General features: G+C 31.1%; 1 protein-coding gene across 2 annotated transcripts in view; it reads left to right on the top strand.

Moving 5' to 3' along the window:
- Positions 1–10,357, top strand: part of LOC106463712 (importin subunit beta-1-like) — a 41,981-nt gene extending 31,624 nt beyond the window's left edge. For both annotated transcript variants that reach the window (XM_022391294.1, XM_013923774.2), the window contains exons 16-20: positions 531–674; positions 2,794–2,899; positions 5,375–5,489; positions 6,476–6,640; positions 9,466–10,357. In XM_022391294.1, coding sequence (XP_022247002.1) covers positions 531–674; positions 2,794–2,899; positions 5,375–5,489; positions 6,476–6,640; position 9,466 — 531 coding nt within the window. In that variant the 3' untranslated portion in view covers positions 9,467–10,357. The remainder of the gene's footprint in view (positions 1–530; positions 675–2,793; positions 2,900–5,374; positions 5,490–6,475; positions 6,641–9,465) is intronic.
- The last annotated feature ends 7,528 nt before the right edge of the window (positions 10,358–17,885 follow it).

Here is a 17,885-nt window from a genome sequence, read left to right as displayed (position 1 = left end):
AGATATGAAATCCAATAATAATACATGTATAGATGATACACCTGTATTATAAATGTTATTTAGTATCTGTTATTTTTGTTGTTTTTTTTATAAGTATTATGCCCAACCCATTTACTCAACAAATTTTGATTTACAAATAAACTTTAAATTAAAATTCTATTCCAGTAAGACCTAACAAGTGTTAAATTATAGTCCTCGAAACAGTTCCATCCTTTACATTCTGGTTCTCTCTAGATAAAGGGTTAGACTGCCCTGTTATAAAGGTTAATATAACCTATTTGTTTCTATATGATTTTGATAATCTGTTCGTAAACACATCTTTAAATAACTCAATGAAACATTGTGCTAACATTATTAGAAAATATAATCCATTGGCTTTAATCTTGAACTTTATTATACAGCCTGTGCTCATTAATGTACAATATCTACTATCTTGTCTGTATAATTCTTATATTTTTGGCTCTGTGGATCTTTGGCAAAGTTTTTATAACAATCATTGTAGAATTTATAAATTGCTTTCTTTTTTCTAGAATAATAATGTTTTTCGAACAGTGAAGCCACATATCCTCTCCGTATTTGGTGATATAGCCTTAGCCATTGGTTTGGAGTTTAAAAAGTATTTGGAAATTGTCCTACAAACTTTAGTGCAAGCATCATCAGCTCAAATTGAGAAGGTGAGTTCATCAACTCTTCTGTACTGTTTTGATAAAAAGGTTAGAAAAAAAATGACTTTTACACTCCAGATAATTATAAAATACCTTTTTCTTTTAACCAATGTTTTGTCTTTGTGGCTTCGTCAGTGTTAGTACATAGTGTAAAGGTGTTTTTTTTTTTCAAACCTTTTATCAAAATATGTAACTCCCTCCAGTATGCATTACAAATTTTGAAAGTCAACAAAAAAAGTTCTGTACTGCTGTTGATATGATAATATTTACATTTTTATACCTACTGCATCACCAGTTCAAATTGAGAAAATATGTTTATCATCTGGACTGTGTAATTGTTTCTGTTATGGTAACACATTGCACTGTACTGAAAGTTTGTATGATCATCACTTCAATTTGTACACTTCTTTATGTACCTTTTAAGCTTTCTTATGAAAATGCATTTGTTAAGTACGTGTTCCTAGTTAGAAAATATCTGTTAACGGACTTGAAGAGAACAAAATATGTTGAGAAGAAATATATGATTTCTACTATTAACCTTTCCACACGGGTCAAAGGCCATGTCATCGCGTTTGTTGACTCGCATTCAAAATGTTATTGAACTACTATTTTATGTATTTATGTCATTAACTTTGGTATCAAACTGTAGATTATAATTCAAATTTTAGTATTATACATTATTTAATTTCTTAATTTAAAGATAAATATTAAAAAATGCACCGTAACATCGATTTTTGTGTGTCACGTGGTATGTTGAATGCAGCACTGGTTCAAATTAAATGTTTGTGATGTTAAAATACAAATTCTATCGTTTTGTACGAATTAGGAACTTAAACTACCGATATTGACAAGCTAAAATATAAAATAAGAGCCTCCTATCTTTTCTATTTTCTGAGATATCTCTCATTACTGAATCAAACACATTGGCCTGGCTCACTTTTGTAAACATTTGTAATACATGCTGATTTATTATATAATCTCAGGGTACCAGACATCCCCAGGGAGCAAAAAATATAACAAGAAAACTTGTATGATATGAAGTGATTTTCAGATTAAAGAAAATCATTTTGCATTGTAAGCCTGGTATATGGATTTAGGACTAACCTAAGTTGGCTAAATCTTGTGAGATAATATTAAGATCATGGCAGAAAAAGAAGAAAAAAATTTTGACAGTAAGGGTATTCAAATGGTTATTCAGTGCTTAATAATCATTAAATCTCTATGTAATAAATTATAATGATTATTACTAGTCAGTTTGTTATATTGGGTTAGATTCATTAATTTAAGTTTTTGTGTAAAAGTTCTGACTTGTATAGTCAGATTGCTCTTGGTTGAAATCACTTATTGTGGATATTCAGACTTGAACTTTATTTTCAGTAGTTTAAAAGGTAAAGAGAATATTGATTCACACATTAGCATCAGATATTTGTATATTCAATATTGCAGCATTGAACACAAGAATTTACGCTAATAAGTTGAGGTACGATAAAGTAAGTTTATAGAGTATATATTTACTACTATAACACAGTGGTATAAACTTGTTTAAAATAATATGCAATTCAAATTTAACTTCAAATGTTTGCTGTTTTTCTGCTAAAAACTTTTTAGCAAAACAATGGGAAAGTAATGTTAACATGACAAGTGTAAAGCATTTCTTAAAGGCTTGATAATATGAAAAGTATTCATTGTAGCCTAAACAGGCTTGTTGATAAAGTTAAATAAAGCAAATTATGGTTAATGCTAAAAACTATCCAGTTATGAAGTTAGTGAAAATTTGAAGCATGGAGTTTAAAATAATCTGGAGCAAATACATGTAACTGGCAACCCTAAAGTTTCTTTTGTCTAGTCCCCAGAGCCTCAACGAATTTGGTCTTTAAGTGCAGAGAAATTATTAGATTTTATATTTGATATATGAACAGTGAAAACTATCTTGGTATAGTTTCCAAAATAGATATTAATGCACAATTATGTGGCACCAGGTTAAGTTTTGTGGACAATCGCTTAAAACAGACGTAACTTCAGTGGTGGTAACTGTGTATATTGTGTTATTCAAGAGAGAGAAATATTTGGTATTTCAAAATTTTTAGGTTGGCAAGTTACTAATATTACTTTACTGGTTTTGTAATAGCTTGATTATGACATGGTGGAGTATCTAAATTCACTTCGGGAAGGATGCTTAGAGGCTTACACTGGCATTGTTCAGGGACTCAAAGGAGACCAAATATCCCCAAGTAGTAAGTGTAGTTAGATATTTTGTGTTGTAAGGTGGCTGAACTTAATACCAGTCTTTGTTTGTTTTTCTTCTACATGAAAATGCTTCCAAATCTCCGACATTGACCTATTTAGGGTTCTTGCTGAAAGACAAAGTATGTATAGCTTTGAATCTTTCATTTGATAAAGGTCATTTGCTGTTATAATATAGTCTTGTAAATTCTGTTCTGTCCATTAAAATAACAAAAAAGATATAATTAATAATTTAAACAAATTATTTTGTATTTCTCTTGAAGAACAAGTAGAAGTTATCTTGAATTGTCGTATATACTTTTGTCGACACCTTAGTTCACGGGTCATTATTATTCTAATTGTACAGGATATAACTAATTCAATTTTAAAAAGTAAGTTGTATAGTTTTATAAAGTTTATATTCACCTGGTTCGTTTGGTAGTGCGTGACCACTGCATTCATTCTCATGGTTCCAGTACTTATTTTAATTATTCTAGTTTTATAATTCATATCCCCCAGTGGGTCAGTGGTAAGTTTACAAACTAACAACATTAAATTCTGGGGTTTGATTCCCCATATTGGACACAGTAGATAGTCCAGTATGGCTTTGCATTAAAACCAACTAACCAGTCAATCTGTATTTCATATCCATTCTATGTTCATTATTCTGGTTACATGTTGAGTTTCCTGGTTTTATTGTTCATATTTAGTCTACAGACAGTTAAAATGGTGCATTTGATGTTACATATTTTAAGATTTTCTAGATTTCTCTGGAAACTGCTTTCTTCATAACTTGAAAGTGTACATAGAAGTGAATGAATGAAAACATACATTTCATTTCAGGAACTTGTGGTTTACGATATAGTCCTACATGCGATTGAACTTGGAAAGCTGAGAGGATAGATTAGGCTAAAAGCTTACAGGTTCAATTCCTTGTAGGCCTATCATGCAGGTTACAAATCTTAATGTATACTTATATATAAGTTTTACAGGACAAAATCAGAGATGTCTTTTCTGCTCAGGTTCATAAAGATACTTTGAGATTCTGTATTGATTTAGCAGCAAGTAATAAACTATAAGATAAACTTAAGATACTTAGTACCACAAGTTAGACAAAACTGACACATTCAAATTTTGTTGCTTGGTCGTTAAATTTTAAAACCCTCCTACAGTTAATCCATGTTTTATATTAGTTTATGCAGCAATACATCTCCCATATATGTGGGTAATGTCTCAAATTAAATAGAAAAAACTAAAATTGGATGAATGTAAAAATGTGTTTACATTGTAGAGATACAGTTGGTGTCAGTATAATCTAAAGTTTTGTCAGTTAGTACTGAACACACATATATGTATAAAGTCAGTTAGTACACGTTTATATAACCATAGACTGAACACACACACACATATGTATATATAAAGTCAGTTAGTACACGTTTATATAACCATAGACTGAACACACACACACATATGTATATATAAAGTCAGTTAGTACACATTTATATAACCATAGACTGAACGCACACACGTATATATAGTCAGTTAGTACACGTTTATATAATCATAGACTGAACACACACGTATATGTATGTATAAAGTCAGTTAGTACACGTTTATATAATCATAGACTGAACACACACGTGTATATATAAAGTCAGTTAGTACACGTTTATATAATCATAGACTGAACACACACACTATATGTATATATAAAGTCAGTTAGTACACGTTTATATAATCATAGACTGAACACACACACACACACACACATATATGTATATAAAGTCAGTTAGTACACGTTTATATAATCATAGACTGAACACATATATGTATATATAAAAGGACATAGGTGGTGCTGCAGAGTGACCTTTGAGCAGATTATATTTTATTTTCATTAACAATACGTGCAGTAGTATCATTTAAGTCGCATCAAATGGTCCTTCAGTATTTCCTCGACCCATTTCAATGACGTGTTCCAGACAAGGTGGGATGTAACAGACAGCAGCATGAAGCTTATCTCCAGTGACGTGCATGACGCAATGTTGAGTATAATTTTCTGCTGATGTGTAAATATTGAGTACTTGTAACATTTCTAAAATTGAAAAGTAGATTGTTTGAGATTGGTCATCAAACTTGCACTGACAACTACAGATCTTATTATGTCGTATTTATCTAGTATGATTTCATGGTCACCTTGCAGTAGCACCTTTGGTCATTTTGTTTTCATAAGTATGTTCTGTGTAAGTTGTTCCATCTGGCAAAGTTGTAGGTTTTGTGATTCTCCTACTACCTATAGGTTTATACTCATTTTGTACCAATTGGTGATATACAATTGTTGGAGTTTGTATTACATGGTTCGTACTAAAGACAGTTGAAACCATTGTAATTATTGTTAGGATGAGAGTAATAGTAAGAGATTAAACTCTAGACACTTTCATCCCCACCCTGTAGATATTCATGTATTTTTATTTTTTTTTCTATTTCAGCCGATGTTCAACTCGTCTTCCCTTATGTAGAGCATATGATAGAATTTATCAAACACTTAGCTCAGGACCCAGACCACTCGGATGAGAACATAGCTGCTTGTGCTGGTCTTATTGGGTAAAAAATACACGCTGTTCTTAACTGTAGTATAAATAACCCAACATTTTCTGCATAACTTAAAGTAAAAAAAACTTTAAAATATACAATGTACATGTCAAAACATAATTTCTTGTTTGGTTTATGTAAATTTCCTGTAATAGCATTGTTTTTGGTTTTATATTGTTAGCTTAATAAGTAACTACAAAACGTTTTGGTAATCTTATGTTTAAGGGATCTTGAAAGTCAGTAACTAGTCTTAATATTATTTCTTTAAGGCAGGGATACAAGGAATCATATACGCTATGTGGGAGAATATTGCAGTCATTAGGCACAGGCAGAATAAGGAACTAAAAATTTTACTTATGTTGTGTGTTTTATGCACACGTGCAGTTGCCGTAGACAGTACTAATTTGAGAAATTTTTGGCTCTAAAGCTATAATGTTTTTCAAATAGCCAATAACATGTCTATAAAAAGGGACCGTAAACACAATTAGCTTTTGTTCGTTTAATGAAATGTAATAATTATTGCTAAAATAGCTTTATTACTAGATTTTTTTAACCCATTTGACTGCTGATTTGCCATAGAGGGGTACAGTCCACCTCTGGGTGTGCTGTATACAGTGTATGGGTCGCAAAAAGATCCGCAGTTAAAGGGTTAATGTGTGTATACCTAAATGTCGGTACAATCCAAGAACGAAACAGATGTGATTGGCAGAACTGTACAGTACTGAGTTTGATCAAGTATACCTCAATATTTTGTTTGATGCTATTATAGACACCATATTGTTTCTCTGTCCTAACTTGTCTGGTGTGGTATAGATGTTGTCATAGCCTATGGTTGTATTCAATAATTATGATGCAACTGTACAATGGTGAAATTGGTTTGCAAATGTTTAATTTCTACTATTCTCATTTGATCAGTGTTGGATGTGAACCATGTTTACTTGTAAGGGACCATTACTTTATAAGTATAATAACAAAAACTTTGTATTTTGAATTTTAAGAGACCTTTGCTCAGCTTTTGGAAAAAGTATGCTACCACTTCTGGACAATGAAATTATAAGTGACCTTCTTACCAAAGGTCGCCGTTCTAAGGCTACTAAGACGAAGACACTGGCTAGCTGGGCAACAAAAGAAGTTAAAAAACTTAAAAATGCTGCATCTTCATGGTAAGTTTCATTTGTTAACTAGAAAATGTGAAACTTTAATAGTTTTTATTATTATTATTTCCTCGAAAGGAGGCCAAAGGCCACCTTTTTTTAACCACTCACACCACTATACAGTAGTGTGTGGTCTGTCAGTTAGTCAGTCAGTAGACATCAAAATGACGTCACATAAGGAATGCTTAACATTGCAATATGTATTGTCATGACATCAGTAAAATGTGCATCACATATGAACTTCAAAAGCAAGAAATATAAATATTTGTTACTCTTAACTTTGTTTTTATTTGTTCTTGAAAGAGAACGCTTTCTGGGACTTTACAGTGAATGTGTTAAGTGTTGACTGATAATGAATCATTCTAATTGAAATTTTGTGAATTTCATGCTGATATAATTCATCACTCTAAATTTGCACCCAACTGGGACTCCCAGCAAACTTTTAAAACCTGTATAATTGGTCAAAGAGCCTAAAATAGTCTGGAAAAAATGTATATTTACAGAAACAAGAAATTTTTGGTTTTTATCTGAAAGGTAAAACTTAGTTCAGTAGAAAGTAGGAAGCAATTATGTTTAAATTTATATACCCGTATTTGGTTTTATAGAATTTAATAATAATGTAGTACCTCCACAAGAAAGATTCATTAAAAATAGCCTGTATTTTAGTAATTTATTTTAAAGGCTGGCAGCAGCCGACACTGCTGAGAGGCCTGTACACTTCATCTAAAAAGTAAAAACAATTGGAAGTCACGTTTTAATGTTCCAAGAATAAGAAAGTTGACAAAAAATAAAAGATAGTTGAAATTGTCCAGCAATGAGAAGGACATCATCTTAAAATCCTGTGATTATGCCATACAAAGATTGCAGATTGAGATTTATGTGGCTAAGACTTACATGATGGTACAGTTCTTTAAAATGTGTAGTCTAATGTGAATAATACATGTCTTAAAAATACAACTTAACCTTTAGCTGTTACCTTCTTTGTACATCACTCTATTGTTTGGGTTTGCCTCTTGTAGTGAGAAGATAAAGCAGTTTGTTGTATTTGTTTTTGTATCAAGGCTATGAGCAGGTCCAACAGTGGAAGCCATCTGAATGGTTTTCAGTGTAAAAAAAACTAAACTTAGGTTTAGTGGTTGTTGAAAGAGGAAAACAAGAAATATGTTGTACGTTAAACAACTGAAGACAACAAGGTGTTAACTACAGATACATATTATAGTATATACTATTGTATCACAAGACCTTCAAAATAAGACTTATTTTTGTTTGCACACTTACTGTTTAGTTACAGATACCCGAAGAAGGGCATTGACTGAAACAACGGTATATGTTTAGTCAGTGTGTCATACTTTAATACGTAATATAGATTAAATTGCTGCACGTGTGTACCGTTTTTTCTTCAGCCATTAAGCCATTTGTAGACTGATTTGGTAAGTAGTTGGTTGTGTTGGAGGGTGCAACACTTTTTGTAATAAGGGGGAACCTTGTTTTACTATAACGAACTAATCTGTCACTTTGTTCTAGGATAAGTTTTTACAAAACAGCATGGTGTATTATAACCAGGATGATTCCAGATAACTATAATGTTACAAAACTGGCCAGAGGGATGAATGAAATTGTCACTAGCTTAGAAAGTAAAGAGTAATTGTTTTGTAAGAGTTTGTAGAGCAAACTAGAGAGTTGTATTCATTGTTTAAAAAATATATAAAACACGACCTATTACTCCAGAAAACAACTTTTTATTTAAGCCAACATTTTTCCATTATGGCTTCATCGTGATAAACAAGACACTTGTTAAATAATTTTAGGGTTATTCAAAAAAATTCGAGTCTGCATAATAAGATGGAGTTCACACAAGAATATACAAACATAACTGTTGTGAAAGTTAAAGTACATGCAAACAAACAATACTATATTATTTAGAAGCATACCTAAAATATTATACTAATTAAATATGAACAGTAATAGTTAAAACTTCCAGGTTGGTGTTTTGTTTAACTTCGGCTTATTTCCTGAAATTAGAAGAGCTTCTTTGAATTTTCTAACAAAAAAAAAACAATGGCAGTTGATGATGTTTATCATTGTAGGACAGTCAGTATCAGTTATAATGTGTTTGTCAACAAAATGTTCAGTCACAGCACTAACTTTACTGTCTAATGTATGCAGAGCCTGAACGTGTTTGTTAATTCTATCCCTAATAGTTTTGATTGTTTCAACAATGTATACAGAACCACAAAGTTTGCATGTCAAACTGTAAACTATGTTCTTGTTTTTACAGTCTCTTCTGAAAACTGAACCCTAATTTGCACATATGTCTGCAGGTTTATTGCATGTTTTTGGTTTAAAGACTGGTCTTAGTAACATATTGTTCAAAGTTGTACCTGGTTTCTCTGTAACTTTAATCAATATCTGATTGTTAACATAGATTTTTTTTTTTATCTTGTTTTCTTTTATTTTCCCTCAATTGTGAAATACCAATTAACACAGTAATCATTTGGATATTTAAATTCATTTGTAATAAATGTTGCAGTAGGTTGTTTTTATGTTTATTAAAGATCAAAGGAACTGATTTCAGTTTATTATGAAAGTTTTAAAAGCTTGTTTTGTCTAATAGCTTGATTGCTTAAAATGATTATATATTAGTTAGTAAATTAACTAGTGAAATCAAACTAACAATGATTCTTTTTTAAACATTTTGATTGATAAAACACACCTAACAGTATTAACATGTAACATAAACTTGTTTTCAGACACATCCATGCTACAATATTAGTTTATCTTATTTCTGTCACATTTTCATATTCGTATCTTTATTTTTATTTATTTTTTACCAGATACCATGGATAACTGTAAAAAGTATTTCATAAACTGAGATTTGTTTCAAGTTTACAAACAGCCACTGGAGGGCGCTGCCATAGATGACAGCATGCACTACCAGACTGGAGAAGTGAGAGTGGAGATGAGTGAAATTGTGTGAATGCCATCCTTCATTATACTCTGTTTGCTTTCCTTTCACTCCGGACAGAAAAACATTTGTAACTTGAAATTTGTGAAAAGTTAAATATTTGGTAGGGGGTCCTGCAATTTTGTTACTCAGTAATGAAAAATTATGATAATTTGAAAAAAAGACTGCAAAATTGAAAGTGAAATCTTGAAAAATTTTATAAATAATCAATGCAGTTATAGTTTAAGTGCCTACGTGAAAGTCAGAAAGTGGACTTTTTAAGGATTCCGATGTCACCTGTAGTATATTGGATACTATGTACTATTTGTTTCACTCCAGGAAGCCAGCTTTCCAAAATCTTTACTACATACAAAGAACAAGTTATAGAAATTAGTATTTTTAAGGTAGTAAAAAAATTAAATATGTTAATATTCTTTTTCTTCACTGATACCTAGAGCTTGTATTATTAGTTTTTCCAAATGTAGCAGCATAAACCTGATGTAAAATTGAGTGTTTGTTTTAGATTTTTATATAAATTGGCATTACTACTATAATAACTAAAATGTCACAGTTATTTGCTAGTTTTTATTAATTATGTGTAACCCAAGGCAGACTTACACCCAGAAAAATACTGCAATGCTGTTATGTGTGTGATTGAGTGATTGAAACAAAATTCTGATTTTTTTTTTCTGTGTTTCCTTAACTAAAACTAGCTGTAGTCAGCCTGTAAACAGTTGGTTTAGTTCACATGTTTCAATATCTAATAAAAGTGCTAAGTATGATCCTGTCTTTGGATGGTTTATAAATGATCTGTTTATTCCTCGTCTTTCTCTCTCTCTCAAAAAATAAAATAAATTATTAAACACATTAGGCATAAATTTAAGTGTTGTTTTTTTTCTGTTTAGTTACTCATTATAATTAGACATTTAGTGAAATTTGATAATGAATTGTTAGGCATGGTAATCAGTTACATCCAACATGATTAATTGGGGTGACCAGAAACACTGATTTTAGTTAATCGATTATTGTTATGACTCTTGACACTAAAGATCAAGTTGAACAACTTTGAATTAATAATGAGAAATCAAAATATCTTGACTACATGGATAGTTGGAGTAATAAGAGATCTAATTTTGATACGTTGATTATTTTTGTGGCAGTAATTGATGTAATCAGTTATGCTACATGATGATGATGGATGTAATCAATGTTAGTGAGTAACTGAATTAATTGCCCAGCTGTGTTCACTATTTTTGCACTGTTATATCAGTCATGAAATATCATGTTATTATGTATACAGTTGTTCAGTGTAAACGCAGTTTACATTTAGACGTGTGAAACTTTTTTGGGATCGGTGTCCATTGATAAAGATCTTGGATTTTTGCCTTTCAGTAAAGAAAAGAGAACTGGTAAGATCAGTGTTCAAAGATCACTATCAAAATTAGATCCAAGTGGTATCTCTTTGAAAAATAAATATAATTTTGTCAGGAGAATGTGGGTGCTGTTTTATATCATATGCAAATAAAATCATTATTAAAAAAAAAAAGTCAGCATGTTTGACCGCTACGTATAAAAGCATTTCACGTAGGCTATTATTCTATTTAAATATTTTCACTTTTCATAGTATTATTTCTGGGGAGGGGGACGAGATATACTACTTAAAAATTTAAAATGCTGGAATTCCATGTTCAAAGATATTATGCTGTAAAAACATAGTTCAAACACTCGGCTATATATCTAGCATTATGGTAAACCCTAAGGAAGTTCCTGCTTTGTTTTTGGTGTGTTTTTTTTCAGTGATAAATTCCTTTTTTATCAAGAGGCATTACTATAAAAATTTCAAACAGATTCGTAACCTACATGAAATTTTCTTAAGAGTGCACAAAAATGCATATGCACAAACTTTTTTCCTGGAAAAATAGATACATCCATCATTTTGTTTCTGTTGACCCTATTGAACTAAATTTGGTAAAAAATTCAATGAGATAATACTTGAATACTAACTGATTTTTGATCACTAATTTTGCCAATCCTCCTTTGCAAACTAATCACTAAATAAGAAGTTTAGCTGAGTTATTCTTACATTAACTAAATATAAGTGATTAGAATCTAACTGTTTCTTGTATGGGGCCATATTGGGTAACTCTATGATTACGGTAAAAACCTTTTTAAGGTATTTGGAACTTAATCTGTCCACATCTTCTCTCATTCCTTATGTTGATGTTTAGTATATTCCTATCTGGTATCTCTGAAGGTGTTTGATACTTGCTGTAATTGGAGTTGGTAGAAGATTGTTGATATTGTTAGTAGCTGTCAAAGATTGATGTTCATATATAACTGTTGCCTTGTTCGTTGTATGATATTGTTGGTAGCTGTGGAAGAATGGTGTTCGCAAATAACTTATGTATTGTTTTTTGTGTGATGTTGTGTTATCACTAGGCTGTTGACAATTAGTGTTCACCTGTAATATGCAATGTTGTGTGATATTGTCAGTAGCTTGCACAAGGTTGGTGTTCACATATAATTGATTCATTGTTGTGTGATATTAACAATAGGCTGTGGAAGTTTGTCAACATATAGTGATTTATTTATTTTAGTGTCTGTCTTATCAGGTTTATCTGGTTTGGTAGTTCACCGAGTCTAAATTTTTCACTGAGTTCAAAAAAAAAAACATCAAAATTAACCTCTCTTTCAACAAATGCTAAGAATATGATCTTACAAACTGTTTGTACCTAATGACCTTAGGGTTAGACATTAATATTTTGAGTGGAACATCTATGGTCTTGAACTTCATTTTTGAACAGCTCTACATTTAAATATCCAATTTTATATATAAAGTGTTTTCAGCTTATTGTATTGCAATATTCAGCCATACTGTAAACATGGTGTTACGCTAGTACACAGGGTTCACTAGAGTATCAGATCTGTATACTGAATGACAAGACTTCAAATATGAAAACTAGAGTGGTTCGTGTGTGTTTGACAAAGGAAATATTTTCCAAAAGCTTGTGTTATCCAGTACAAAATTAAAGTACGCACACACACACAGATAGTAAGTCATATTCTAATCCTTTTAGATACTATCATTAACGGTGTAACATTTTAAGTTTCAAACGTACTCAAATGGATGTTTTAAAATTAGGAGGAATAGGAAAACCTGGTATATTTAATCCGTCACTATTAGCTCCCGCTCTTTTGAGTAATGAATAATTGAATGTAACTTCTCTAAGTATAACATTTCATACAAGTTTTGTGCAAAAGTACAACTTTGAAACCAAAATATTCTAAACCACTCGTACCAATCGACAATAATTGACTATGCTTTATTTCAAACCGTACAATCGTTAGGACTATTTTGAAAAGAAAGCTAGTAGAGGCAATATTAAAACTAGTTTTTATTCTTAATTAAGAATGTGAGAAAATGAAGATGTTTTTAAGAAGAACGTTTTTGTTTTCTTCAAACCACGAGTTTAGAATACGTAGACTTTCACTTGCTTTATAAATAACTTAAGAAATATAATACCACGTAACTTTGTTAAAGTAATGTTGCTATAATGGACGTAGTGTGTATGTCAGTATCTGTAAACAAAACTCCTGCGCCATCTATTAAATAGCACCACAAACAAAAATATTTCACACTTTGGGTATTCAAGATTCGAACAATTAGAAAAATAATTGTATGTGCAACAACCATTTCTTTATAACAATACAATTTTAAATAAAAGTACTCTCCTCACAACGGGAACACGACTTTCACTATGACTGTACATGAGGGTTTTATTATATCTTTATTAATGTAATTTTTAAATGTACTGAGAAACTGAAGTTTTTATATAAAAAAACTTTTTTCAATAAACAGTTCCACTTTTAATATATATAAACATTACAGTTTATATTAGTAAAATTTATGAAAATTTTGAGCTCTGTGCATTGAATCATTTTGATGCAATATGTTGCGTATCACCAAAGAACAAAATCCGAATACTTTTCTCGTGCAGTACTTATCAGGAAAAAAATCCTTTTTCAGAAAATGTTCACTTTTTCTCAATTTATTTTCAATGAGGTATGAATACTACGATTAGTAACTACAAGCACAAGCAGCCGCTCGCTCGTTGGATGTGTTTCTGTTAGTAATTTTAATTTGCAGAAAACAGCTTCAATGTCATAATAAAATAAAGATTATGCACTGTTACTATGAGGTGCGGTACGTTTTGCTGTAAATGTAGGCCTAAAACTAACCCTAAATTTATAATGAGATTGTAAATACATTTAGATAAACGTTATCTGGTAATTTTCTGTAAATTATTATTTCTGAAAAATATGTTCCCATCAGCCAAATTTAACAACACGAAAATTTTATATTGCGTATCTAAGAGATTAATTTTCATTATGGGGACTTCTCTTAAGAGTTTTCAAAATCCACTTGCGATCATTTATATACTAGAGATATTTTGAATATGGGAATGTCGCTTTATTGAGTAGCATATAAAACTAGACCAATAATTATGTTGCATTTCATTATTAGCGCTGGCTTAAAAACGGACTATTATGTCTCGGTGTCTGTTATCTGGATTTGTACTTAAAAACAAACAAGCCTTGATCTTTATTGTTACAATCATCCTTATTTTGTATAACAACTGTTTGTCTTCATAAAAATATATGTTCATGTAATTAATGTACAAATGTGAAGGCATGCTCGTTGTTGTGACTTGTGCCATACATTTCTGTAAAGTTATTGACTGCTAACGCCCATGACGATTAAAACTAGTCACGATCTTGCGAAACTTTCATGGTGTGATATAAAGGCATAAGCTAGTGTTTAGGAAGATGTCATTTTAGGATTTAACACAAATTTCCTCGGAATAGAGTAGCCCCTTTTGTAGGTCCCTAAAAAAATGCCTTTTTACTATTAACGAAAACAAAACTTGGGAAAAGTTCAAGGGATTTTTTTTTTTTTCCATAAATTAGTGTTAGGAAGGGGAATTATTCACACTAAGAAAGGTAAAACTAGTTACACCTAGTTTAGTATTTTTTTACAACCTTTAACTTGTGGTTGCATTATATGACTGACAGTCAATCCCTTAGCGTAGAGTGGTAAGGTCTGTTGACTGCCTGGCTTCCCTCTGGTCAATAGTTCAAAATTAGGGATAGCGGCAGATACACTTAGTAGCTTTATTATAACTGTAAAATACAAATTATTTTCCATGTTCTTTCTCGTAATGTCCTTTTAATTTCCCAGTTCCGCCCTTGATTTAAAAAAGTGGTGTATATTTTCAATCCAAAGATTGATTATATATGCAAGTAAATACGTATTTTCTTTAAATAATAAAATGTAAAAATATTTCCAGAATAACACGTTACAACAATTCATTCACCTATTTTACTTTTCTTACCCATTATACCACGATTTGAATTTTTTTTTTTGTATTGTTCTACTATTTTACAAAGATCATTGAAAGTAGGCTTCATGCCACTTTAATTGGGTGGAGTTTAAGTTTTATTTATAAGTGGCGCAGTTGCTAGACGCACTTTTCTAAGTTGTTTAAGTTTGCATAATATATACATGAAATGGAAGTTTTTATGTTTGCAATTTAAAGTAATTTTATCAGTGTATTCACTATTAGCCGTGTAATGTATTTATTTAAATTATGTGTAAAATCAAGAAAGCTAACGTAATTGACGTTTTAGATAATCTCTCCAACGTTTTGACGGACAGATTTTTCGGCTAAATTGTCTGTTTGTAAAGGGTTAGGTGGTTAGGGCGCTTGACTCGCAATCTGAGGGTCACGGATTCGAATCTCGTCTCACAAACTTGCTCCCTCTTTTAGCTGTGGTGGCGTTATAACGTGACGGTCAATCCCACTATTCGTTGGTAAAAGAGTAGTCAAAGAGTTGTTGGTGGGGGTGATGACTAGTTGCCTTCCCTCTAGTCTTTCACTGATAAATTAGGGACGGCTAGCGCAGATAGCTCTCGTGTAGCTTTTCGCGAAATTAAAAAACAAACAAAACTGTTTGTAAGGTGTCTTATAATTTTTCTAAAAAAATAGAACTTAATAATTTGTCACCAACAGTAGAAAGCCTGGAAATTCTGGATCAGTGATAGTCAGTATTTATAACGATAGTAATTAGTCTTTAGGTTAAAATTAAGATTGTTGTCAGAGCGCTTTAGAATTTAACAAATAATCAAATTACTGTTAAAATGACGTTTTCTAAATTAGCCAAACAATTTACGAATACATAAAAATTGTTTTCTGTAGCTCATGGCGTGAAAGTCTCAAATCATAAATAGCTTGAACTTTTATTTTTAAATAAATTAAACCGTGAAGAATTCGATCCCACTGTTTTACATAAAAATTGTTTTCTATAGCGCATAGGGTGAAAGTTTCAAATCATAAATAGCTTGAACTTTTATTCGTAAATAAATTAAATCGTGAAGAATTCGATCCCACTGTTTTCAGTTTTGTTTTTACTTCAAAGAAATTTTCCAGGATTACAGAGCGGTGTATCATTCTAAACTTTTCTCGAGCTTTGAACCAGATTGCTGATCCGTAAACGATATATATATATATTCATTTTCAAAAGTACTTCAAAAAGTTTTATCCATAGTTAACTTAAACGTAGTTTACAATATGTTGCAGTCATTAATTAATAATTAGGTTTAGGTGATCGTATACGCTGATAACTATAATAACAATTGATATTCGATTGCCGCAACCTTACCATAAGCAATTGTATTACATTTGTTTTAATTAAACAACTTCCATTTTACAAATAAGTGGTTTCTTTTGTTGGCAAATTGATTGTTAAAATGTGAGATATTGGATACTACTTTAACTCATAACAGTGTCATTGAACTCGGATATTATTAAAAAACAAAAGAACTACCTAACCACGCCGTAAGCCTAACCACTCTAATACTTAGTTTACACCAACTTTCCCCCATTATTAAACAATACCTTGTATTTCAAGAAGACAAAGCGAGAAACCGGCGTAGTGAAATATTGTACTTGTAATATAGTAGTAAACAGGACGTGGAAGCCTGTCTTGACACACAAAAGAAGTTTTTTTTAAACACAATTTCAGGAGAGAAAAACTTATTTAACAACGACGTTTCGAATAACTGCACTTCGTCAGGTTTTTCTTTATAGGGCTAGTATTTATAAAAATACTTACTTTGTTAAAAGAGTTGGACATTTCTATTGCTTTTTTTTTATTATTGAATTCGTAAACAATTCCTCACATAATTTTATTTATTTATTGTTCCTATAGGAAAAATATTTTATATAATATTTGGTCAAAGCGTCTTTTCAGTATGGTGGATAAATTTACGTTTAGGCAAAATAACGATAGGTAAATAAAGGTTGCAATGCTGGCTTTTTTTATGTGAGAATAGATACTATTTTTAAAGAAGCGATACTGCATATCATCGCTTGATGAGTTTTTTTTTTTTGCTATGGTCACTATTGGTCAGTGATAACACCTATTGTCAATACGCACTAGACTGGTTTGTTGCTATAAACAGATGGGTGTTATTAGTGAGCGTGACTGCAGCAAATTCTTGGTGGAGGATTTTCTGTTATTTTAATTGTTATCTAACACTGATAAAGTATACAAAAATATTTTACGTATGAATAAGAAATTATAATTACTGGGCCACAATAATGTCTATTTGAATACCTTTATTGGTTCACGCTATTTTACTTAACACTTTGATTTCTAGTTGAGATAATTGCAAGTACCTTACACTTATAAATTGTTTTTCATTTCACTCTTTCTACACTCATCCCGTGATTCATAATCTACATAACAGTTGAGAAAAATATTAATTATTACTTTCGTCTATAGGTTTTGTTATAATTTGAAAATACAAATTTTAATTTACTATCTTAATTCTAAAATGTTCATTTCTGCTTGAGATGTCTTACTGAAAAACTTGTTTTCTTCTTCGTACAATCGGGCCGGGCGTGGGCAAGTGATGAGCGTTGGACGCGCTAAATAAATAACGGTCAAATCCAAATATTAGATCAGAAAAGAGTAGACCAAGAGTTGGTGTTGAGTGTTGTTAACTAGCTGCCTTCCCTCTAGTCTATCATTTCAAAGTTAAGAACGGCTATGAGCAGATAACCTTTGTGTAGCTTTATGCAAAATTCTGAAACAAATATACCTACAACAATAAACCTCAGTTGCATTATTCCTTGTTATCTTGATGTCGATATCTATCTAAAGTTAAAATATTGTTGTAAGCTACATTTAGATGTTAGCTAGAGGGCGCATGACGTTAAGATCGAAGAGCCTATAAAATTAAGTCTA

Source organism: Limulus polyphemus, unplaced genomic scaffold, assembly GCF_000517525.1.
Source record: "Limulus polyphemus unplaced genomic scaffold, Limulus_polyphemus-2.1.2 Scaffold1466, whole genome shotgun sequence".
Taxonomy (NCBI): Eukaryota; Metazoa; Arthropoda; class Merostomata; order Xiphosura; family Limulidae; genus Limulus; species Limulus polyphemus.
The sequence above is the reverse complement of the archived record's forward strand: the minus strand, read 5'-3'. Positions and strand labels throughout refer to the sequence as shown.